The 25,769-nt window shown below is 42.8% G+C and overlaps 3 protein-coding genes and 1 long non-coding RNA gene across 7 annotated transcripts in view; 1 reads left to right on the top strand and 3 right to left on the bottom strand.

Annotated features, from left to right (window-relative positions):
- Window positions 1-5,093, top strand: part of LOC134212261 (adenosine kinase) — a 32,707-nt gene extending 27,614 nt beyond the window's left edge. The window contains exon 5 of the mRNA XM_062689961.1: window positions 4,632-5,093. Coding sequence (XP_062545945.1) covers window positions 4,632-4,837 — 206 coding nt within the window. The 3' untranslated portion in view covers window positions 4,838-5,093. The remainder of the gene's footprint in view (window positions 1-4,631) is intronic.
- Window positions 5,094-6,271: 1,178 nt separating this feature from the next.
- On the bottom strand, window positions 6,272-6,637 carry LOC134209740 (uncharacterized). Its single transcript, XM_062685755.1, has one exon. It carries the CDS (start codon window positions 6,635-6,637, stop codon window positions 6,272-6,274), a length of 366 nt encoding a protein of 121 aa, XP_062541739.1.
- Window positions 6,556-23,142, bottom strand: LOC134212263 (sepiapterin reductase-like). Of its 4 annotated transcripts, none has more exons than XM_062689964.1 (4): window positions 22,986-23,142; window positions 22,666-22,878; window positions 9,074-9,417; window positions 6,556-6,695 (listed from the first exon to the last, which is right to left on the bottom strand). In XM_062689964.1, exons 2-3 carry the CDS (start codon window positions 22,841-22,843, stop codon window positions 9,095-9,097), a joined length of 501 nt encoding a protein of 166 aa, XP_062545948.1. In that variant the 5' UTR covers window positions 22,844-22,878; window positions 22,986-23,142; the 3' UTR covers window positions 6,556-6,695; window positions 9,074-9,094. The 4 variants fall into 4 exon arrangements, with proteins under 4 accessions (XP_062545948.1, XP_062545950.1, XP_062545947.1 ...); XM_062689966.1 differs by having other exon boundaries at window positions 22,666-22,932; window positions 22,986-23,096; XM_062689965.1 differs by lacking the exon at window positions 6,556-6,695 and adding an exon at window positions 7,509-7,648.
- An 834-nt stretch (window positions 23,143-23,976) lies between these two features.
- LOC134216374 (uncharacterized) lies at window positions 23,977-24,913 on the bottom strand. The gene is made up of 4 exons (XR_009980639.1): window positions 24,741-24,913; window positions 24,576-24,671; window positions 24,404-24,510; window positions 23,977-24,222 (listed from the first exon to the last, which is right to left on the bottom strand). It is a non-coding gene; the product is annotated as an uncharacterized LOC134216374 (long non-coding RNA).
- Between the last annotated feature and the right edge of the window lie 856 nt (window positions 24,914-25,769).

The raw sequence follows: 25,769 nt of genomic DNA, 5'->3' as shown, positions 1-25,769 counted from the left end.
CGCCGCCGCCGCCGACAAAAACTAACGGCGCGCCGCCGTGACGCCACCACCGCCGGGGCAAAAATGACCATCACGCTGTCGCCGCCGATTATAAGACCGGCGCACAGGTCTAGTAACTCTGCCTGCATTGACGTTTTATGATTGGTACGTGCGTTTGATTCCACTCCTCTCTATATCGATCAGCTGTTGTGAATCCTCTCAAAACTCTCACGTGTTTCAACTTCCCGAGTTGAAAGAATACTTTTTCAGTATCATTTTACAGATCAAAATACTTTTTGCAAGCAATTTAATAAATCTAAATTATGATGAAGGTATTTGTCAAGTAAATTTAACTTGAAATTATTCACATGAAATGACGTTGAAAGTTTATCTAATGAAACATACGATCCATTGTATCTTTCCATTATTAAATGAGAAAATGTTTGTAGGATTCGTGCGAAAGAAGATGATAAAACTAAATATTCTTACACTTATTGAATCATTTATTTGCCAAATTATGAAGAAAATGGTGTATCGAACCACGAAAGGTTGATGCTTGGAATTGCTTTTGTTTGAATCGTGTTTGAAAGCCGTAAGGTAGGCAATTATTTTTGGTATGTTCTGCGAATTGAAGGGATTATATCGTGATTCGAGAAAAGCATCATGAGGGCCCATTTACAAACTACATGACGTTTTAGGTTGTGGGAGGGTACTTGTCTGAGCGTTAAGGACTTTATAAATTTCAGAACCATACCATACATGAAGCATTACTAGAGGCTTGGTGTGGGTTGAGTTTTGCGTTATGTAATTTGCGAATGAAGCTTAACCGCTGAGTGGATTAACTTGTTTTTACAAAAAATCTTAGCAACCTAATCGCAAGCATCGGATATTCTATCTGCAGCTTTCGGTTATTTTCTCCAGTATGAGAATGTTTTGATTTTAGAGTTTCACCTATACTAACGTAGTGCTACAAATCGAAAGCGCATGCCGCAATTTGGCTACAGGTGTCCCCAGTATTGTTCAAAAAAGTTTTGGTTCATTATGTCGCTATACTAAATTGTGAAATTGTGAAATAAAAATGATAGCTGACATAGTGTGGTTGTTATCCATTCATCTAATGTGCGAAAGCAGGTATGTTCATTCAGAAAACTCTTTTATTGGGCAAAAGAAAAACTCTAGCGCAGCCAGGCTGCATAAGTCAACGAAACATGGCTGCCAAAAAACCGAGTCAAAGTGATTTTTCACGCAAGATAATTGCTTTTAATAGTTTAAGAAGAGTATAAATCTAGAGTTATGAAGCAGATATATGTTTGATACACTTTTCTAAAGAAGCAGTGGTTAACATCTCCCTACAAATCGACGGACGCTGAAATATTGATTAATTTGCGTGATGAGCCAATGTTACATCCAGGGCCAACATTACCGCCGGTTACCCTACTAAGGCTATATATATTCCAAAAACAAACTTGTTGGAAGCCCTGAGACTCATAATGGTGTTTGTTTGTTTATTAGAGACACTTCACCAATCGACTCAGTTTGACAAATTGAGGTGATCTTTTTTTTTTTTTTTTACAAGGGAGAATGCATTTACTCACTAACCCAGTACACGTGCATTGTAGTTGCCAAACTACCACACGGAAGTGTACTGGAGCCGGTAATACCATACCGGTAATACCGACTTAACTCCCTTGGGCTCCACCATCGTTTCCCCCAGGAACTACCTCGCAGTACTACTTCTTGGGGGATGGCAGTACTAAACGTACTCGCTCATTATCGCTCACACAGGCACTCGTCCCACGCGAGACTGACTTGGGTGCTCGCACACCATTCACACCATTTGAGTCTTACTTGGATGCTCCGCTGCCGCGCTCCGCTGCCATGCCTCGAGGTGTCAATAGCGGTAACTGCCTGGGCCTACAGATATTACGCTACGACACTCCTGCCTCAGCACGAGCAGATCAATCACACCACTGCCGAAGCAGACACTCACCGAACACCGACACACACCGAAGCAGGGACACTCCCCATGCACCACATGTGCACAACTGTAGGTGTGTGGGTACAACCCACTGCTACCCTGCCGCCGAAGCAGCTTCTCCAAAGACCATTCGCTCCATGTGACCCTTTTTCGGGTGCTCACTCTAACACTCCACTGCCATGCCTCGAGGTGTCGATAAGGTACCTCGACTCCTACCTCAGCATGTGCAGTCCATACTCAGACTTCTGCTGCGCTTCGAGGTGTCGATAGCGGTAACTGCCTGGGCCTACAGATATTACGCTACGACACTCCTGCCTCAGCACGAGCAGATCAATCACACCACTGCCGAAGCAGACCACACGCTACCCTGCCAAAGCAGGGACACTCCCCATGCACCACATGTGCACAACTGTAGGTGTGTGGGTACAACCCACTGCTACTCTGCCGCCGAAGCAGCTTCTCCAAATACCATTCACTCCATGTGACCCTTTTTCGGGTGCTCACTCTAACACTCCACTGCAATGCCTCGAGGTGTCGATGGGTACCTCGACTCCTACCTCGGCATGTGCAGTCCATACTCAGACTTCTGCTGCGCTTCGAGGTGACAATAGCGGCGACACGCTATGACACTCCTGCCTCAGCACAACCAGATCACTCACTCCCTGCCGAAGCAGCTCACGCGCTACCCTACCGAAGTAGGGACACTCCCCAACTCACTCTAACACTCCACTGCCATGCCTCGAGGTGTCGATAGCGGTATGTAGGGACCAATCAACGATACTACGCTACGACACTCTTACCTTAGCATGTGCAGTCCATACTCAGACTTCTGCTGCGCTTCGAGGTGACAATAGCGGTGACGCGCCATGACACTCCTGCCTCAGCACAACCAGATCACTCACTCCCTGCCGAAGCAGCTCGCGCGCTACCCTACCGGGACACTCCCCATGCCAATTGGCACTCCCTGGGCTTGTGCTTTTGAAGCGGCACACAGTCGCTTTGATAGAGTCTGATTACGGGCACTTGTGGTTTTTTTGGGAGGGATTTTAGCAGAGCCCACTGCTAAATCCCACCACGCCGTAGGCAGTTCTCCCTGACTCGCAGACAGCTGAGGAGGGGTCGTCAAGCCCTTGGACATGGTCCATGCTGTCCCTGCTGTCCCTGCTGCCCCCGAATTGAGGTGATCTGGGTGTACGTGTATGTGTATGTGCCCAAAAAGTCTAGCCAATTTTCAGGCCTTTTATCTTAAACCGATTTGCTTGCAAATCGCATTCGTAAAGGAATTTTGTCGTCCGTGAGAAGGTCCTTATTTATGTCCTTACACATGTCAGGCTGTGGCACGTGGCGGTAACGTGAGTTCTTATAGAACTTGCATGTACAGTTGCTCCATCTTCACGTTCCCGATCCTTCTGCTGGCCCTTTTTCCTTCGAAAATTAGAGTTTCATCTGTTCCGCACTGTTTGTATCGTGCCTCGTTCACGCTCGTGCGTAGCTATTGAAATCACCTAGCTGCATTCTTCTCCTCCACTAAGTACTCGCATTCGTCATTTCTCTGATCCGGGGACACTATGTCAAGCGCAGTGGTTGCGGTGCTACCAATGGGGGATCGAATATCTTTCTATCCATCTTTGAGAGAAATTGCGTCTAGCTGCTCTTGCGTTGGGAGCGCCACTTCCAGCTGTGGCGGGTAGTATTGTGCTCGTCTACGTCTTGTAGCCTCCCAACGTTTTGCTCACTTCAACGCGCGTCTTACTCGTCGAGAGTTTTGAGTGCAGGCATACAACTGCAGCAAGATGGTAGTCGGATTCGGATTCGGACATTAGCACTACGGTAAAGGCGGACGTTCGTGATGTCGGAGAAGAATTTACCGTCGATTAGAACGTGGTCGATTTGGTTTTTCGTTTCTTGGTTTTGTGATCTCCATGTGGCTTTGTGAATGTTTTTACGGGGAAATAAAGTGCTTCGGATTACCTTTCCAAAGGAAGCTGCAAAGTTTGTGTATCGTTGGTCGTTTGATAAAATATACAAACATTTCCTCCTTTCCTACCTGAGCGTTCATGTAGCCCATGACGATTTTGATGTCACGCAGTGGGAATCCATCGTATGTCCACTCCTGCTGTGCATATAACGCTTATTTAGCGTCGTCGGGTCGTCCTGGGTGGGCAGTGCTAGTTGATGATGCTGTAGTTGAAGAAACGATCATATATTTTCTGCGTGTACCTCCTTGCGCTGTCGTTGGCGCATCTTTCCCAGCACTATGACGCCGGTACCCAGCTCGTCGATAGTGACACAGCTTTGGTAGAATGTAGACACTCGACGACCGCTTTTCCAATTTCTTGCAACGCCGCGAAGCCTGCTTGTAGATACATGCAATGTTTAATTGCAGTTTATCAGAGTTAACTGTCAATCCCCACCACATTTTGCAGAGGGATCGTCAAACCTTTGGACAAACCCTTGCCTCTGTTTTGAAAAGGGCTGCTTTTCAAATATTTATTGTATGACACAGAAATCTGTACTTTTCCGACAACGCTAAATATTGTATTGCTGCTTTCACTCTGCTTAAAATTTTCAAACTGACCCAACACTACAGATACGAAATCACTGGCTAAATGAAACGAATAACTAGCAATAATTCAAACATTTTATGTAATAATTAATAATCTCATTTCCGCAGGTGCTGGTGATTCCTTCGTTGCCGGTTTTCTCTACAAGTACATGAACGGCGATTGTCCCACACTACTGGACTGCGTCCGGCATGGTAGCAAGGTGGCTGCCAAAGTAATTCGCCAAGTGGGTTGCAATCTATCCTCATCATTACCCACTTCGCCGGTTAGCGGTTTGGTTCCACCCGTAGTCGAGCCCGAAACGAAACTTGCCTAAAATTGTTGCTAGCTCTTTATCTTTATATCAAACTATTTCTTAGTAACTTATTATCCGGAAAAGGTGTACTTAAAGTAAAAATATGTTTCTTAATTTATATAAGCGAATGGTGTTCTGTAACAAAATCTCGAAAAACTTGGTCGGTTAAAAGTCGGAAGGTAGTGTGATCTCATTTTATTTCGTTTTTAGTATTAGCGCTACTAGAGGAATTCATCAATATTATATGCCGAATACACAAAAGCTAAGACAACTTATACATTTCGAGGTGCTCATTTTGTACATTTTTATTTTATTTTGAAGTTTCAGTTGAAGACTGGTTCATTTTCGAGAATTTTATGTCTCTTATCTTATTTTAATGATGATCCATTGTTAAAGTATAAACCGCAAATGATGCAATCGCAGGAAATGATGCCACGCTTTATTTATAAGATCATTCAAAATATATATTCTTAACTGTTAATTAGGTAATATGGTAAAAAAATGTCTAGTGCTTTGTCCGAAACAGAACCATGAAATATAAGCCAACGAACAATGAGGGGGTTAGAATCAAGATACAACGTTTCACATTTTTGTCGAATTCGAGTTAAGTATAAGATCTCCCCACTCGGCCTGCCAGTATGTCGTTGACCAGCGGACATTCACACTAGCCAGGAGACCCAGGGGCAAGGATGTGATCGATCATTTAGTAATTGGTGTTCGATCAATTAGTAGTTTGTCAATAACTCATTCCAAAAGCTGAATTTCAAAATGTATTTTACGGTGTTCTTCTAGTGCGAAGGTGTTTCTACAGCTCTGCCTAATGATTCGTTGGTAGAATAATTCAACTACGGAGTTATAGCTATAGTTTTGTTAACTAAGACTAAATGATAATAAAATTCCAATCGTTTAGTTTAAGTTACTGCAACTAGCGCTATAGCTCCGTTATTAGTTGAATTCTAACAACGATCGAACAATGATCGAACGCAAATTACTAAATGATCGATAACATCCTTGCCCAGGGGCCCGGTTGTGGTTGCTACGGTCCATCAAACATTATTAATGGTGAGGCAGCTTTCGAGCTTCATGGTCAGGGACGGTATTTCAGGTCCCTAGCAATACCTAAAAATGGAAGCGACTTTCGAATCGATACAACAGAACCTTTTCCCGCTACGGCTTACGGTTGAGAAGTACCTTGATGTTCAAATCGACGGTTCATGAAAAAAAAACACGGAACTTCGTACGTTCTAAGGTAGCAGATCTTAACCCTTTTTTTGGCCTCTACCCCTTCAGGTCTTGGCATTGCTTGTGGTACCCCTAGGTTTTTGTAAGGAAATAAGAGAGTAGCAATTTGTTTCTGTTAGTCGTTTATTGTAATAAGTTACAGGAAATTTGCATTGAGAACAACTTAAGTGCTACTAATTAAGTCTACCGCTGATTGATCATTACCCCCTGTTCTCAGAAGGTGACCAAAGCTATTCGAATTTCATCATTGGCTCCCTCATCATCGCTGTACGTTTCGTCACCATCGCTTTCATCGTAATCGGTTTCATCATCCTCATCGTCGTCATCATCGTCTATGTCACTGTCGTCGACGGTTTCCAAGCTGTAATCAATTGCTGCCACCCCACGTGGCCTACCACCACCAGCACGTCCTTCCTCCATGCCCTGGATGGCAATACGTTCTGAGTGGATGTTAATTTCCACTTCCCAACGGAAATTCAGTATCATGAACCCGGCCGTTATCAGCACCGGTAGTGTTACTCGGCTTTTCCACGCAAGATTAGTTAGAAAGAGGAAAGTTTTACCGAAAGTCGAATTCATTATGCGGGTTCTAGCTCGGAAATATTAGGTTCTGGAATTTCGGATAGTCTTTCGAGATCTGAAACGAGACAACAGAATGGGAATATATGCTTTCAGCTAAAAATGCACATTTATTTGCGATATATTGTGTATATAATAATAAAAAACAATTAAACAATGAAACAAAACAAGTGGAATGATTTTTGAAAGGTATAGCAAATCGGTTAATCGTAGTAATCAACGTGGTCCCCAGATTTGAATTGGCCTGATTCTAGGATGCTCAAAAATTTCGCCGTGGTTTGCTGAGTAGTTAGAATGGTACTTTCATCACGCAGGCCCTTGAAGTAGTTGCGAATACTTTCATCATTGGAACGACCTTGGATGTCAACGGTCATATCTGTATCTACCGGACCAGGAGAATAGTTCAACACGACAAGATCAGACTCTTCTGCCGCCAACACTTTGAAATACATCTCTCGGGCGGCCTTGCCGGCGCAATAAAATCCCATGCTGTTGAATGGAACTAAACACGCCTTGGAAGTCACATTCACAACTAGTTTCTTGGCACACTCCCTAAATTTGTACAGAAAGCAACTATTTAGGACACCGACCGTAAACACGTTAGTGGCAAAATAGTCTTCCCATTCTTGGCGATCATTCATGTCGATTGCCTTACGCTCCACGTTGCCAATCGTACCAACATTGTGAATAACTGCTGCAAGCTTAAAGTTGGAAACCGGTGTCTTAGCCAGTGACTTTTCGATAATATCTTCTAGAAGGTGTTTGGAGGCGTTGGCAAGATCTACTGAGCTCGTAACTACGGTGATTCGCGGATTAACGTCAAGAATATCCGCCTTTGTCGATTCCAGTCCAGAGGCAGAGCGGGCAAGCAAAACTACAATCGAACCGGGTTTTATTTTTCGGGCCGTTTCGATTGCCATGCGTTGACCAATTCCCTTTGAGGCACCAGTGACGAGTAGATACGAAACCTGACCCAGGTCAATTTTCGTTGAGATTGCAGACGCCATAATGCTGTGAACACAAGTTTGAGTATGAAATGTTAATGCTTTTTAGAAACACAACCGGGGCTAATTTATTCAACTACTCTCTCGAACCGTCGAACGGTGTTAGTAACGTGATTCTACGTGGGGAATGTTAATTAGATTCTAATGGTTATGAATGAAGTGGCATTGCTTCTTGTTGAGTCAGTGGTCAGCATCAGTACTTAAATGACTTGCTTGATCATTTGCGATAGTTATGACTCAATGAAGTCACGATAACACAGCGTACGAGAATTTATTTGTATAATCTTTAAATAACTTTTGATGACCCTAATAATTACGTATGCGACATGGAGCTAATTACATCTCATTATGAATTTCATAGAAGGAAATACAACTTGATTCAAACAATAAAAACATGCAACGGAGAAATTACTAAATTATTTAAAATATTTAATTTAATTTGTGTCCTACTGGTCTTCGAAATGTCAAGGGGGGTTAAAAAAAATATTAAAATGAAAAAAAGAATAAAAATAAAACTCCTTGAAAACTCTTCGAATATGTTTTGAAAATCCTTGAAAACTCTGCAAATGGCGACAGAACACATGGACCCAATCGGAAACCTTGAGAACGAACGCACAAAGTGAATTGAGAGTGGAGTGAAAAACCCAAACTAATTCACCAAGTAGTGATACTGCCTTTCTCGCTTTTAGCCTAGACACCAACCTTATGTGCCGTTAATATGGTTTTATGTAGGGGTCATTCAACAATGATGTCACAGGTTCTAGGGGGAGGGGGTCTATGTGACACTACATATTACATATAGTATAATACTAGGTATACAAAAAAGCGTAACAGGGGGGGAGGGGGGTCTAGAAATCTAAAAAAGTAGTGGACGTCATATTTCAATCGCCTCGTATCATTTTCTTAATAACTTCCAAACGCAAGGATCGATCGTTATAAAATTCAATAGTGATCAACTAGGCTTTGCCTAGTTGAAATGAATGAAACTTTTTGCGAGAAAATCGGTTTAGGATTAGAGACCGATAAGACCTTTATAAAAACTCCGAGACTTCTATAAAAATTTCATTTCTGAAAGCCTCTTTGATAAAGAAGAAAAAAAAATCGTTTCCGAAGTGAAATGATAGCCTTTCGGTACAATTTTGTTGTATACGAGAAAGGCAAAAAATCCTGCCTTATTTGCGTTTTGTGGTGCCAGTTTAAACTCACAACCAGGGAAAGCGTAAATAGAATGTTTGGTCATATTTAATGTAAATGATGATGGACACAAATTTAGGGTTTGTTTGTGACGATTTAACATTGGTAGAATTTTGGTCTTTACACGAAAAGGGTTTTGGTAGAATATTTATCTCTTCTCAACTCAATAAATAAAAGGAAAGTAACACATAAAAAAATGTTTGCTCCGCCCTCTCCCTACATTGCTAATTCTACCTACCTCCGACTCGTTAACTACTAGCTAACGGCTGGTTGAGCTCTCGGCTTCACTCTCGTCTCCCTCTTTGACCGAGTCTTGTTCTTCTTCCCGGTGCGACACCGGTTCTTGTTCAAGGTGATCGTACTTCACCAGGTGCACGAGTTCCGCCACAGACAGTGCCTGTTCAGGTCTGATAAACCGCAACAGTTCGTAATTGTTGACTGGCTCTTCTAGTTCAAGTTCAAGGTTGTCACGCGCGGATGTGCTGCTCCTATCGTTCAACAGATGCTGCATACACGCCTCCCGTCGCTCAGTCAACTGTTGCAGCACTGTTGGATTCGAACGGATTCTATTTAATCTGCGCTCTGTAAGAAAATAACAAAACATAAATTGGAGATAAACGATTAGGTCATTCAAAGGTTATACAGATTTAAACTAAAACAATTGTTTGTGTCATTCTTTTTCATTTTTCTCGTACATACAACAAATTTGTACCGAAAGGCTATCATTTCACTCCAAAACTGAACTATTTATAGAAGGCGAACTCAACAAATATGTGTGTGTGTGTATGTGTGTGTGTGTGTTTTTCTTCTTAAGCAATGGAGGGGGAATTTGCTCAACTGACATCCTGAGTTGAACGTCCAGGAAGTGCGGGGTTAGGGACCACCTCCAACAGCAAACGAGGGAGGCAGGACTACATCCCTGACCCGCCAAACCGTTTCCGCTGCCGCCAAGCGCATCGTCCCTTCGGTACAACCAGAAAGTAATGCTTCAAAGGGGGGCAGTGCACAACGTACCCTCGAGGTTAGCTGCGTGTCCTTGCAGCACCGAACATCGTGACTCGCTTTTTTAGAAGAACACCATGGTATCGTGCCAGCCCATTGCCGGCTTTACAGCTGGCCTTACCACGCCCTATGTCCTCGGAAGTTGGGAAGGGTCGACTTCGCGCCGGTTTCCCTCTGCACGGCTGGTATGAAGAATGATGATGCCGCGTGCACCCCAAATTGACCTCTCTACGATAGGGCCTATTCGCCAACACACAGAGGGACTTGCCGACGCGGTGCCTACGCCTGCCCCAGCCTTGACGAAGACCCGTTTCCGTCCTCGGGCTCGGAACCCGCCTGGTTGACCGACGCCGCGAAAGCGACGCGACGCGCGGCCACTTGTTCGATAAAAGGGTCGAGTTCGACCACAGGGCACCGGTATGACCCATGAAGTTGACTCCCTGTTGTATACCAGTACTCGATTCTGGAAGTAGCTCCCGAGAATCTTGTACAGGTACTCGGGAATTCCAAGATGCAGGAGCGCATCTGCAATAGCTACCCAACTGGCACTATTGAATGCATTCCTCACGTCGAGAGTCACTACTGCAAAATAGCGAACTCCCCTCCTAGCTGGATAGTTATCTCTGCGGATTTGGTAACCGACAAGATAGCGTCTACGGTCGACTTACCCTTTCGGAAGCCAAACTGGTTATTCGATAGACCATCCGCACCCTCCGTGCGTATCAACAACCTGTTGAGGATGATCTTCTCGAGCACCTTCCCCGTCGTATCAAGCAGGCATATTGGTCTATATGCAGACGGATCCCCCGGTGATTTTCCCGCCTTTGGCAATAGGACCAAGCTCTGCCTTTTCCATGCTTCCTCCCTCGTCCAGGAATCTCTGCATGACAGATCTAAACGTCTCGGGAGCCTCAGCAATGGCCGCTTTGATGGCCAGGTTCTGAATACCATCCGGTCCTGGCGCCTTACCTTCACTAAGGGACTGTGCAATCCCCGTAAGTTCCGCCACGGTTACTCTTCCCTCGTCGGTCAACCTTGCATCTGGCAGCTCCACAAAGTGAGGCCAGGGACTTGGGTCATGACGTGGGAAGAGTCCTGCGATGATCCTCTCCAGCATCTCTGGAGACCGTTCTGAAGGGGCCATCGCCCCATGTGTCTTGCCCATTACGACCCTATAGGCGTCACCCCATGGATTCGCGTTGGCACTTTGACACAGGCCCTCAAAGCAGGCTTTTTTGCTTGATCTAATCTCAGTCTTCAGAGCGGCTCTAGCAGCCACGAACGCCATCCGTCGTTCAACACGCTCTTCTTCTGTGCGTGCTCGCTGCATCTGCCTCCGTGCGCGTAGGTAGGCGCGGCGAAGGTTCGCAATTGCTTGAGTCCACCAGTAAGCCGGTGGCCCCCCATTCCTATGGCGGACTTTTCTAGGCATGGTGGCATCGCATGCACGCGAAAGTACTGTTACCAGCTGCTCGCCACTCAGACCGAGAGTATTGTGCTCGCGGCGGAGCGCTTCTTTAAACACCTCGTCGTCGAAGTACGATGTCATCCACATACGAGGGCTAGGCCTCGCCCCCTCTTCCGTCCGCTGAATGCTGGTCGTATAGTCGATACTGTAGTGAACCGTCAGGTGGTCGCTGTGAGTGCAGCCATCATCTACCCTCCAGTACGAACTACTAGTTTGGCCAGGGGTTCAGAACGTAATGTCGATAATCGACTCGGCCCCGTTCCAGCTGTAGGTACTTTTGGTACCGACATTGGCCAAGTCCACATCCAACATGGCCAGTGATTCCAGCAGGATCTGCCCCCGTTGAACGGCTTCCACGGCCCAAGCGTTGAAGTCCCCCGCTATCACCACCGGCCTACGCCCCATCAAGTTAGCCGTCAAACAACCCAGCATACGACCGAACTGCTGGATCGACCATCGAGGAGGCGCATAGCGGCTGCAGAAGAAGACCCAGTTGACTTTGGCAAAAACGAAGCCCTCGTGTGCCGAAGGCACCAACTCTTGGACTGGGTATTTCCCCGTAGTCCATATCGCCGCCATTTTAGACCCATCGGCGAGCCAATTACTGTTCCTGGGTGGTACGGATCCACTATGATGTCTGACACAGCAGTTGCTGGGCTGCATCACAGTGGTTCAGGTTTAGCTGCGTTACCTGCACTGTGCTTTTGCAGCACGCTTAAGCGCCGGACACTTCGAACTTCCCATGGGCTGCTTGCTGTTCACAGCTTTGCTGGAACAAATCAAACACTTGGGAGGGTTCGTGCAAAATTGTGCCTTATGTCCCTCCAATCCACAGCGTCGACAGAGCTTGCTTCTGTCAGGGCCTTTGCAATCCAATTGCTTGTGCCCCGGTTCCAGACACTTGAAGCAAACTTCGAGTTGCTCGTATATGCCCACAGGGCACACCGACCATCCCACCTTGACGCTCCCTAACTTGATTACCTTGGAGGCGTCCGCTGCAGATAGCCGAACCAATGCTACCTGCGTCCCTGCCGGACTTTTCCGTAGCCGAACGGTTGCGGTGGGCGTCTCCACTTCACACTGTCGCCGCAGTGCCGTGATGAGCTTCTCGACTTCGGTGATCTCGTCCAGGTCTTTAACCCTTACATTCACATCCGTCGTGAGTGCCCTCACCTTGACCGTCTCGCCTAGGACTTCCTCCGCCAACCTTTTGTAGGCGTCGCCCTTTTGCGAGACGCCCCGCTTCAGCTCGAGGATCATCTCGCCCGTCCGGTTACGTCTTATTCGACGTACGTCGGCGCCGAGTTCACCGAGCTTGACGTCACTCCTCATCGCCTTCAAAACGTCCGAGTACTTAGCCTCGTCCGTCTTGATGACTAGGGCATCGCCCCTGGAGCGATTGGCGTCTACCCTAGACTTCTTGCTACCCTCATTCGCCTGGGCCTTCTTTTCGGCCCTTGACGTCTTCGGTATCCTCTTGTTCTTGACCAGGGTCCAGGAGGCGTCATCCCCCTCTATTTTCCTGGTCGGGGTGGCTGAGAGCTCTCAGCCTGCCGTAACCCCTTATCATCGTCTTTCCTGGGTGGACGGACCTTTCCAGGTCCTCCCTGCCCCGGTTTTGTAGGTGCGATTGGCACCTGGTCGGGGCTTTTTTTTAACTAATTTTATTTGCTAATTATCTAATACATGCATTCATCTCTTAGACTAGGTGTTCCGTGTTTTCTTAACACTATCATCCTTATTTGCTATGTTATATATTTAGTTATTATTAATACATTTCAATTGCCTCTGGCAGTTAGAATTTTTCCTCTGGTTGAATTGAACCATGTAGGAATTACAATGATTTCAACTTAAACTAAACCTAACCTATTTTATACTAAGGGTACAGGAGTTAATCGTTGCAATAGAAGATTGCAAACGATTTTTGTCTAAAATTGAAATTATTTTGTTGGACATTTGTTGCAATGTCTCAATATTAGAAATTCTATGAAGTTCATTGGTACTATACCACGGAGGCAACTTCAGAATCATTTTCAGAATTTTATTTTGAATCCTCTGAAGTGCCTTCTTTCTGGTATTGCAGCAACTAGTCCATATTGGCACAGCATACAACATGGCAGGTCTAAAAATTTGTTTGTAAATCAAAAGTTTGTTCTTAAGACAAAGTTTTGATTTTCTGTTTATAAGTGGATATAGACTCTTAATATATTTGTTACATTTGGCTTGAAGGCCTTCAATGTGATTTTTTAAAGTTAATTTTTGATCTAGCAGAAGTCCTAAATATTTAGCTTCGCTAGACCAATTAATTGGAACCCCATTCATAGTGACAATATGTCTGCTAAAAGGTTTCAAATAAGAAGCTCTCGGCTTATGTGGGAAAATTATAAGCTGAGTTTTGGAAGCATTCGTGGAAATTTTCCATTTTTGCAAGTAAGTGGAGAAAATATCCAAACTTTTTTGCAATCTACCACAAATGACACGAAGGCTACGCCCTTTGGCTGAAGGACCTGTGTCATCTGCAAACAAAGATTTTTGACACCCTGGTGGTAAATCAGGTAAATCAGAAGTAAAAATGTTATACAATATGGGCCACAGTATGCTGCGTTGGGGAACACCAGCTCTTACAGGTAATCTTTTGGATTTAGAATTCCGAAGGTTTACCTGCAGTGAGCGATCTGATAAATAATTTTGGATCAGTTTAATAATGTACAGAGGAAAATTAAAATTCATCAATTTTACAATCAAACCTTCATGCCAAACACTGTCAAATGCTTTCTCTATATCAAGAAGAGCAACTCCAGTCGAATATCCTTCAGATTTGTTGAGCCGAATTAAGTTCGTAACTCTTAATAACTGATGAGTGGTTGAATGCCCATGGCGAAGAAGCCTCAGCTGGATTTTTGTCCGGCTTCAAAATTGGAACAACTTTGGCGTTTTTCCATTTATCTGGGAAGTATGCCAATTGAAAACATTTGTTAAATAAATTAACCAAAAAGGATAAAGAGCTCTCAGGAAGTTTTTTGATAAGTATGTAGAAAATACCATCATCACCCGGGGCTTTCATATTTTTAAATTTTTTAGTAATAGATCTCACTTCATCCAAATTAGTTCCCAACGAAGGGTCAAAAACATTATCTTGGTTGAGAATGTCTTCGAAGCTTCGTGTAACCTGATCCTCAATTGGACTAGTGAGACCTAGACTAAAATTATGGGCACTCTCGAACTGCTGAGCAAGTTTTTGAGCCTTTTCGCCATTTGTTAATAAAATTTTATTTCCCTCTTTAAGCGCTGGAATTGGCTTTTGAGGTTTTTTAAGAATTTTCGTTAATTTCCAAAAGGGTTTCGAACTGGGATCCAACTTCGAGACATTATTCTCAAAGTTGGTATTTCTCAGAATAGCGAAACGTTTTCTAATTTAATTTTGCAAATCTCGCCAAATAACTTTCAAAGCGGGATCGCGAGTTCTTTGGTATTGCCTTCTTCTCACATTTTTAAGACGGATCAGTAGTTGAAGATCGTCGTCAATAATAATGGAGTTGAATTTAATTTCACATTTAGGAATTGCAATGCCTCTGGCTTCGACAATTAAATTTGTCAAAGATACGAGAGCATTATCAATATCACTGTTGGTATCGAGAGGAATATCAACATCAAAATTCCTATCGATATACGTTTTATATAAATCCCAATCAGCCCTATGATAATTGAAAGTAGAGCTGATTGGATTATAAATGGCTTCTTGTGAGATTTCAAATGTCACAGGAAGGTGATCAGAGTCAAAGTCAGCATGAGTTACCAATTGGCCACACAGCTGGCTTGAATCCGTTAAAACCAAATCAATTGTCGAAGGATTTCGAGTGGATGAAAAACAAGTTGGGCCATTGGGATATTGAATAGTATAATATCCCGCAGAACAATCTTCAAATAAAATTTTGCCGTTGGAATTGCTTTGAGCATTATTCCATGAGCGGTGTTTGGCATTGAAGTCACTAATTACGAAGAATTTTGATTTGTTGCGAGTCAGAATTTGAAGATCAGCTTTCAACAAATTCTTTTGCTGCCCATTGCATTGAAAAGGCAAATAGGCTGCAATGAATGAAAATTGACCAAAATTTGTTTCAACAGAAACTCCCAAGGTTTCAAAAACTTTGGTTTCAAACGAAGAAAATAATTTATGTTTGATACGTCTATTAATGACAATGGCGACCCCACCACAGGCGCTGTCAAGACGATCATTTCTGTAGATAAAATAATTTGGATCTCTTTTAATGGAGAGTCCGGGCTTTAAATAAGTTTCTGTTATAATGGCAATATGCACATTATGAACTGTTAGGAAGTTGAATAATTCATCTCCCTTACCCTTTAGAGAGCGGGCATTCCAATTTAGAACTTTCACACAATTATTTAGATCCATTAAAACGGAGTCCCTGAACAGCTTCTGGTATGGTATTTGCTTTGAACATTGCATCAATCATGTGATGCAATTGTTCAGTTAAAAAATCAAAATCGGAAGCAGTCATGCTACCTGAATCGGCAACATGAACGTTATTTTCCGTTGGGACATGGGTATAAACCTCATTTTGAGAAGAGAAATTTTGTCTACCAGCAGCGATGTTTGCATACGTAGGTACATTCGAAAAATTAGTGCTTGCTACCCGTTGACGAGCGGCAAAATTTGTTTGTGAATTGTGGTGGGTATGAATTGCTCGACCGGTAACTGGTTTCGAAATTTGAGCGTTTGAAAATTTCTACCCGTCGAATCTGGGATCCGATTGGAATTTCCGTCATCAATTTTGCACGGGAATTCAAAACTTTTTGCGTGAAGGGCATTCCCAGAAATTGGATTTATGATTGCCCCCACAATTTGCGCACTTAAATTTATTGGAATCTTCTCTCACAGGACATGCGTCCTTGGCGTGAGAGGTTCCACCACAAATCATGCATTTAGCATCCATGTTACAATGTTTGGTTCCATGACCCCATTTTTGGCACTTACGTCACTGGGTGGGGTTTTGGAAATTTCCCAGGCTCTGCGGAAATGTTCCCATGTAACACGGACATGGGACATAATACAGGCCTTTTCCAAACTTTTCATATTATTTAGTTCACTTTGTTAAAATGAACTGAATAAAATTCTCGAGAAATGTCCCTCGGGGAAGTACCGGAGTGGGATTTCTTTTTCATCTTAATTACTTGGACTGGTGAAAATCCAAGTAATTGAGAAATTTCAATTTTAATCTCATCCAGTGATTTATCATCACTGGGGAGACCTTTCAAGACGACTTTGAACAATCGCTCAGTTTTATCGTCATATGTGAAGAATTTATGGCGCTTCTCAGTTAAATACTGAAGAAGACGTTTGCGATCGTCAAAGGATCCCGGCAAAACGCGGCAGTCACCCTTCCTAGCAATCTGAAATGAAACCTTGATCCCCTGAAGGTTACTCAAAATCTCATTCCGGAAGCCAGAAAACTCGGCAACAGATACCACAGTTGGCGGAATCCTTTGCTTTTTCGCATGAATCGAATCACCTGGGCTAGAGGTATATTCGATTTGCTCAATTTCATCATTAATCAAATCGAACTGATTGCTCAGTTCGATTGGAGAAGAATTATTTCCGATATTAGAGTTAGAAGGAATATCTGAATTCTCCAGCTTCCTTCTATTTTTCCGCGCTTTGGCAGGACGGTCTTGAAACCTTGTTTCTTTGAAGGAAGTGGAGAATTCAGAGACTCCCCCTTCCTCTTGTTTTTATTAATGCTCATGGCTGAGCGTGGAGACGTGACCTTCTAAGAGGTTTTTTTCCCAGAACGGTGTCCCTGCAAGATTACCACCGCTTGTCGGAATTTTACTTCCGCAAACGGGTCCAACGTAAAACGAAGGCACGGGTCCTTGCAAAGATCGTAACGGGATCAGAGGGTACAAATAGCGCTAAGAAGCACCGTTGAAATTAAAATAGCTTCGGGTAGTATTAAAAACTTCCTTCCGCAAAGAGAGAAAGAACCGCACAGCACGAAAGCACGATGCGGTCTGCACCTGGTCGGGGCTCAGATTCCCAACCCCACTACCATTGTTCGGGGTAGCAACCCTCTGCGTTTTGGAGCGGCCCCCATAGAGCTTATCTTCTTAAGACTGTCTCCCCCGTTTTTGTGTCTGCTCCGTTGGAGCAGTCACCCCCGACGTGCCCGCGAATACTTGAACCACAGTCTGAGTAGAATGGCACCACCGTCTTCGCTGGCACGCCCTCGGTCGATTCGACCTTGCCCGAGCCCGCGAATCCGTGTGCCTCAGTCTGGGTAGTCCTCGACTCTACGGATTTCACGGGTTCGCACTTGGCCGTCCCGACCGCCCCTCCAGCTTGGCGTCCAACATCAAGTTTCGAAGTTTCAGCAAGCTCCCCTGATATTATGCTTCGATGACACAAAGTCGATGATGGCGTCCAGCTATCCCGTCGCCACCTCGAAGGCCGAAAACCCATCGCGTTTGCGGTTCATCGCCCTCACAAGCCATGGGCCGTCCATAACCTCTACCGGCGTAGCCGGGGAGAAGGTTAAGTGGCCCACGCTGGCGCTGCGCACCGAGCTGCCGATTATTGCCTCTGGTCTCCTAGGCGAAGACCTGAACAACCCACCTCTTGCGAAGGGGTTGTCGCCTACACTGCCGTAATCTGAAAAAGTGACGTATGCGCCATTTTACAACATACATGATTTCAATTTTTCTGTTAAAGAGTACGATGAGTACTACTCGTTAACACTATTTTTGGAAAATGGCGTATACGTCACTATACCAGATTACGGCAGTACACTACTACCACTAATTGAAGAGTTGACTTGGTTTCCATTTTGATCCCACGTGTTGCTCGAGAAAAGAGGTCCACCACGCGACCACGCCAGAGCCCAGGGACAATTACTGTGGAGAGTCCCCAGGTATGTACCCCACGGGTCGCTTAACGCCTTGGGATTAGGGGTTAGGGACGATGATTCTTGGTCCCCCTTGGTCGCACCCCCTCAGTCTAGCTGATGTCAGAAGGACAACAGTGCCCAGGCTGCACAACCAGCTAAGTACAAAACCCTTAGCTGGCGGTCGACCCGTGGAAGCGTGAGATTGGAACTTGTGAAGACCAGAGCTGTATAGGTCGCTCCTTCCCAGGTGTCGTGTGTGTGTATGTGTGTGTCCACAAAACCTAAAAGGAGAACTTGCCGCATTAAAGGGTAAAAGGTGAGAGTGTCATGTGTCTTTTTTTAACGAATGTATAGGAAATCTGCAACCACTACCTGATCACCACTCCCGACCCGCTAAAATCAACTCCTTCCTCTTCAGTCATTTCCCCGGCCCACAATTAAGCAATACTTGGGGGGATGACTTTTGGGCATTGCGCCCCCTACATGACGTACACAAACACACTATTTACCGATTTTATCACGTTAGTAACTCTATTTTGTCACCCCAAAACAATTTGAAAATTTAAGTCGCTCTTATCCATCTCGGTAATTGGGCTTATTCTACGAGTCGAGTGACGTGTGGTGAGTCGATTTTCGCAATTCTCACGTGAGGTGACCATGTTATTAAAATGGGGCTACGACTCTTCTCACGTCATTCGAGCAATCTCACGTCACTCCACTCGTAGAATAATCCAAATAACACCGCAAACGACAATAATTTTCATGAAATATCTTTCACCGTCTATGAATGATTTTAGATTTCCTGCACGGTAATATCGGCATACTCATTTTAGGAGTACTTTTTAATCACTTTTGAGAATATTGCCTATACGTCAAATTATGCGTACTTTCAGGGAGTACTTTTTACGCTTTTCCTAGTATGTGGATGAAATTGGAAAATGCGTAAAAAGAAGGATATGGCTAGTAAAGAAAATTTTCGCGTGCGCAGCTTCATAGTTGCAATCAATCAGTTCTTGGAAAACAAAATCAATACGGGCAGTCTGGCAGGTATGTAATATTTTTCCAGTGTTTCTAAAAATCATATTAAATTTTCATTGTTGTCCTCAGGTTCATAAAAAATCCCTAGGATCATTTCCACCGATCCAGGGCACATACAAGTATAGAGTCCAGCGGGAACCAGCGGGTAACGCTTGAACGCCGCCGCACCGCAACCCGAAGAAGCTCAAGAATATCGTCGACGATAACCGCTAATAACCGCTACCGCCGCGATCTTTAACGTTTCAGAGCAGGTCAGCGCCCCATCCCGACGGAGAAAGTCAAGATGCCACTGTTAATGGAAGCAGCCGTGGGCTACCAAGAAAGCAGAGGATAGAGGTTTAGTTGCCGGATCGAATGTTAAGTAACGAAGCAATTATGTATTTTCGGAAATAAAATATGCATTTTAATTTATGACTGAGCTTTGTTTTCTAATAAAAATGATCTATGTGGAGAAAATTCAATTTTTTTAAATCAAATCCATGCAAGGGACTGTAGGGGTAAAAAGTACACATTATCCTTCTATTTCGGAGTAAAAATGACGCATTTTTCAGTTGTATAAAAGGAGTAAAAAGTATGCTTACTTTGACGTATGAGCTATATACTCATAAATGAGTAAACGAAATATACTCCTTTTAGGCGTAGTTCCACTTTTCCAAGATTATGCGTACTTTATAGTGCTAAAAGAGTATAATCTGAAACCGTGTGTCAAGGGTTTTGTAACCCTTGTTCACGCATTTTGCCTTTCCAAGGCATAAAAATGATTCATATTTGAGAAACGAATATAAAAATGAAAAATATTTAGTTTTTCGATTTTATCACTTTCCCGATTTTATGTAATAAAATCGTGGTAATACTACATCGAGTAAAAAACAACAGTTTAATGTATTTTTTTTATCCAAACTACTTCGACAAAACAGTCTCCACGATGGAATTAAGCCGACGTCGATAACAGTGGAAGAAGGGTTGGTGGACCACCCGGATTGGAAATTATTTGTTTGAAATGTAGGTGATTATACAACGAAGCCCGTGGTGAATTTCAAATTCTACATATATTTCCAAAAGCCCTAATCTAGCGTAATAGTTTTTGTACAGTGCCGAAACTCAAATTATGATTGTTCAGCATAACTAAGAAAGCGATCTACCATTATTTCAGCCCCATACGCGTTATGGTTCTTTTATCTCGTGCTCTTGAAAAAAATATTGGAAAGCACAAGTACAAAAAGGCCGATTTCTGGCTTTATTCTATAATCACCTTACATATTTGAAAACTAGCTTATTGAAATTGCACAACATGTCAAACTTGTCATAAGACGAGTTTGTAAAATTCCATTCAATTCCATCAGTTGATTGTACCTATTTTACCTGCATTCTACTGCTGTGCTTACCTCTACTCGCTTGTTACACTTAATGCTTAGGTAGAATAAGATAATATACCTAGATAGTACCTAAGCCTAGTATAAATAGTGTAAGTTGCGATCATTTTCTTCAAGTCGAGTCAAGTACGAGACACTGAAGACAACCTTACTGTTGAGGTCAAAATACGTATCTGTCAAGGTACAGCCAAGTGGTGGAATTAAATGGGATTGTACAAACTCGTCTTATGACAAGTGAAGACATTCCACTAAAAAGTTCAAAATAATTTTCTCAACAACATGTCAAAGATTTAATTCGAAAAATGTGTTGAAAGTAATTACTTCCTTCGGTGGGGTTTAAACCCGTGACCTCAGTATTAGGGTGATTCAAAAAATTGATTTTTCTCCACAGCGCTCATCTGATTCTTTATCATGTTCTGAGTGTCCTCTAAAAATTTGAGCTCATTTGGATTAAAACTGATTTAGCACAAGCCGTTTCAAGTTTGCATGCAAATTAGTATGGGGAAATTCATATTTTCATTATACTGTTAATAACGCTTCCCCATTAAGCGCAGGTTAAAAAAAAACTTACATAGCTAAAAGCAATACTCAACAGCTTTCACTCAGTGAAAACCGCATCTTAATTAATCGTTTCAATAGTTAGTAATCGAATTTAATCTATACCATGGTTTTCTGGAGCTAATTGCATAACTCCTCAACAGGCAACATTGCTGCTCGTGGCGCGAAAGATAGCACACACAAATTCAGGCTACTATGTTGCACTGCACATTTCAGTGATGCTGACAGTTGGCGGCTCGGTTGGAAAAAATTAAAACGGTTTGATTTTGGTTTGAGTTGTCGGGGGTGGAGTCAAGGTTCGCCGAACATGTTTGAGCATTTGTAGTGAAGTTGCACAAACCCCTATATATTTTTTGATGGTTGGTGCTCGAGTTGGTGCTTCAGTCGTTCGTGTGTGATATTGTTGGTCGAATAAATTGATTGTTCGTGTCGCTGTTGGTAAAACTTGATGGATGTTTGAATACACGAGAGGTGGAGTAAATGTTGGTCAAACTGCTTGACCGTGTGTACGTTCCATTAAGCTTATTATTATTATTGTCTATCAACGTGATTTTCGGCCCTATGCCGGTTCATCTCGTATAGGTTTCTTAAGCTTCTTCTTACCATGTAGATGTACTTCGTCCACGACGTATTGATGGCTAATCTAACCAGATAAACCAGAAAGAAGGTTGTACGCTTGAAGAACTTTCTAAATAAATTTGGTTGAATGTGCGTGCGCTTAATTGATTTCGTGGTACTTATTTTCGTGTTGGTTTTCAAAATAATGAATTATTGGCAGTGGCTGATTTTCTACCCGCCACTTCCACATGCAGGCGCTATCATATATGCGCATATAGCCAGCAAGAGTTAACCCCCAGAAATTTGTATGGCGAAAGACATCTAACGCGGGTTTTCTCAAAATGAGGAACTTTTCATGAAAAACTATTTGGTACCGGTTATGAAGAATGGTGTCCGCTACTACGCCTACCAAATATTTTATCGATGAAGCTGCTTAATTTTGAGAAATCGAGCCTTAGATGCCTTTCGCTATACTGATTTCAGAAAGTAAACTCCAAGTGTGCCGCTGTAAGCACGCTCAAAGCGGGCGATTCATTAAGTTTTTTCAAGCAATCCTTTCTTCTCTTCTTCTTCAATGGCTCTACATTCCAACTGGAACTTGGCCTGCTTTCCAACTTAGTATTCTATTAGCATTTCCTCAGTTATAAAAAAGGCTACCGGAGACCCTGGAGGAATCCTTTATCTTGTTCCGCATTGGAAAACTGCGAAGGATAAATTCAACAAAGCAATTGTTTGAGAAACACTGATTCAACGTTCAACTAACAAGAACAACAATACCGCATCTTTTGAGTTCGCTGTTACATCCGCGTGATTGGCGAATCAATCAGCAAAAACAAGCATTGCAATTGTTTTTACATCAGATTTACATACATTGCAAAACATTTATAGAAAAACCTCTCCCTATACATCCTCAGCCATCAATAATTATTACCTAACGCTGCCAAATAGCTGTCGGAATCCGGAAGTCGCCCGTCTCTTGGTTGTTGGTTATCGTTTCTGTACTGCTCCGAGGGTTCGAAATTATCTTCGAACTGGAGAGAGGTGGAACCCCGATCACCGCTACTGATGGAATCGCTGGTGCTGCTGCTCCACGGATCAGCCAAGTTCATGATCCAACGTACTGCAACCTCACCACTAATGGCTGCTGCTTGCGAGAATTTATTTGATAATAAAGATAAAGAGATAGATCAGCATTAAACTAAAAATTCGAAGGTATTAAATAGAAATTATTTATATTTTGTCGCACATTACCTTGGATGACAGAATTTATTGAATTTTCCACAAAAATGATACTATTTTTCACTAAAAAGTGAAGAGCCTAATCGAACTTCAAACAAAAGAAACACTGATGATGCATCATGACTAGGGATTCTATATTAAGAGATGTGCGAATACTTTTCCAGACGATAGACCTGCATATGTGCAATTAGGTTCTGCAGCATGACGTCACGAATGAATTCGGTCCTCGTCAAATGAACTTTTTTGACAGTTCAGTAGTACTTTGCACTGACTCCGACAAGTTTCGAGTTCGTGATAGACTAACGCAAAATGAACTCCCCCAAGAAATTATGACGTTTGAGCGGGTCGCATAATGAACGCAAAATGAACTTTTGTTCGAGAAGACGACCCGCTCAAATGTCAAAATCCATCGGGTGAGTGAATTCGATGAACCGCTGCACAGGTCTATTGGTTGGCTGCCCCCGAGTCCAACGCGAAGTACTACTAATCTGTCATCAGTTTAAGGTTAGATTCAGACGCTGCAGAACCTAATGGTTCATCGAATTCACTCACTCGATGGATTTTGACCAAGATGAATACACAGCTAGGTGTTTCAATCAGCCCGGTGGCATCCCTATCTCACACAATAGGGCACTGCACGGACTGCTTTGACTCTTTCTCGCTGCAAAGAAATTAGAAAACAACAAGGCCAGTAAACGTCAAAACTTATGAAGAACGAAAGAGAAAGAGATTTTTCCGTGCAGTGCCCTACACGCTTAGTTCAGTTCACCCAAATATAGGTGAAAAGTACCTATAATCGCCAAAAAGTGCACATACGTATTTATGGGTGAATTTACATTTACCTAAATATGAGTAGATTGATTTCACCCATATTTAGGTACTTGGAGAGGGACGATTAGTAGGTAATTTATACCCAAATTTGGGTGATTTTTTTGGTTGATGAAATTTTATAGTTTTTTCAATATTTTTTTTCTAATATTTATATTTATTCAAATAATTAAAATTTTCCGAAATAGTCATGAATTTATTAAAACTCAAAGCGCACAAGGGTATAAAAATAAATCGTCTCCAACAAAATCAGGACTGAGATCAGGATGAGTGGCATACTGGTTTCAGGGCACGTATGGACCTGGAGCTGGAACAGCCGGATTACGCCGCGACTGGCACACTTCTGGATATTTCCGCTTCTGCACCGACATAGTGTATCCTGACATAGGTGGCATATCTGGGCCAACGGATGTTATCAGCTCTGAAAATAATGAAAGAAACATTGATTATTCTACAAACAGAATCCAGAATTTTCGTAACCGAAGTTAATTTTTCCTACTTTATTTCGGAAGCGCTGTGCTTCGGAGAATAACAGCTGATTCCGTAGTAGGATTTAACATGCAGATTCGATTCTCAATTGAGAATAATTGATTGAAACTTACCTCGACGGTACTTGTAAGGAGGGGTGCGGGGACAACTGATTCTGTGGGTGTTAGTTTCGGGCCCTTGTATCGCTGTTCTGGGAGTTAAAGGTGGGCTGCATCCGTTGCTGGAAGGAAGAGGCGAAGACGAAAATGTAACTGTAGGTAGCTGCATTATCAAAAATGAACTCACCTGTTGATGCAACTGGTACAGCGGTTGGTTTTTAAAGTACATCGGTTCCGGAAAAAAACCACTGAGTCCGTGGTTCCTTGTGAATTTCACCGGTATCTGCCAACAGAGAAAAAATATATGAAATAAGACAAATATTCATTATTCAAAAAGCTTTAAATCACTTACCATTATTATTTGATAGTTTTATTTTCGGAACTGCCGCACATCAGAATGCACTGATGGAAACAAAAACAAAGACGCTCAATTATTTTCATCCAAATATGGGTAAATGCAATTACCCATATATTGGTAAATCCACTTTACCAAAAATATAAGTGAAATTCACCAATAAACTCAGTAAACTTTACCCATAATATCAGTAAAGATTACATTACCCAAATATGGGTGAATCAAGTACCCATAAATAGGTAAATCAATCTAAGCGTGTATAGGTTTGTTTTGCAGCCAACATTGCGCAACCACACTCAAAAAAATGTTGCGGTTGAAACTACCATTCCGAGGGTTAATTTGAGAATACGCACCGGCGATTTTCAGCAGACAACAAACCCGTTTGATTTTACCATGCGCGCAGTAAAAATCAACTGTGGTCCTGGTAGAATGTTGTTGCATGAACTGAATCAGTGGTGAATTTGTCCGAATGCGTGGTTAATTTAACTGAAAATTTGTGGTTGTTTTAAAAACATGGCGTAATCTACAAAATAGTAACCGTTACCATGGATTTCTGTGCATGAATTTTATACACTATAAAAAAAATACACGAGAGGACCGTGTGTTCTACACATGAATTTGCGCATGTTGTCAATACAAATCAATATCACGTGTAAAACAGATGACATGGCTCATTCAAAACTGAGCATTTTTTTATAAACAAACCACACGGTATTAACGTGTAAAGCAAATCGAATTCGGTTGCTCGACTTGTCATAGTCGCTTGTTTGATAAATGATATCTAAGAATAATTGTGTTGATTTTCATTTGAATTGTGAGTGAATTTCGTGTTTTCTTTCACATTTTAATAATGATAATGATTGCATATCCGTCCGGATTCCGATTTCCGTCATCGGATCGAAATCCATTTCAAGAAACATAGTTTTCCTATAACTTCGACGAATCAACGGTGGAAGTATAGAAAACGTCTCGTTGGTTTTCGAACCTCTGAAGGAAATTGATATCCGGACAGATAGAAAAAATCAA

Source organism: Armigeres subalbatus, chromosome 2 (genome assembly GCF_024139115.2).
Source record: "Armigeres subalbatus isolate Guangzhou_Male chromosome 2, GZ_Asu_2, whole genome shotgun sequence".
Lineage (NCBI taxonomy): Eukaryota > Metazoa > Arthropoda > Insecta > Diptera > Culicidae > Armigeres > Armigeres subalbatus.
This window is presented reverse-complemented; position numbering and strand designations above follow the sequence as displayed.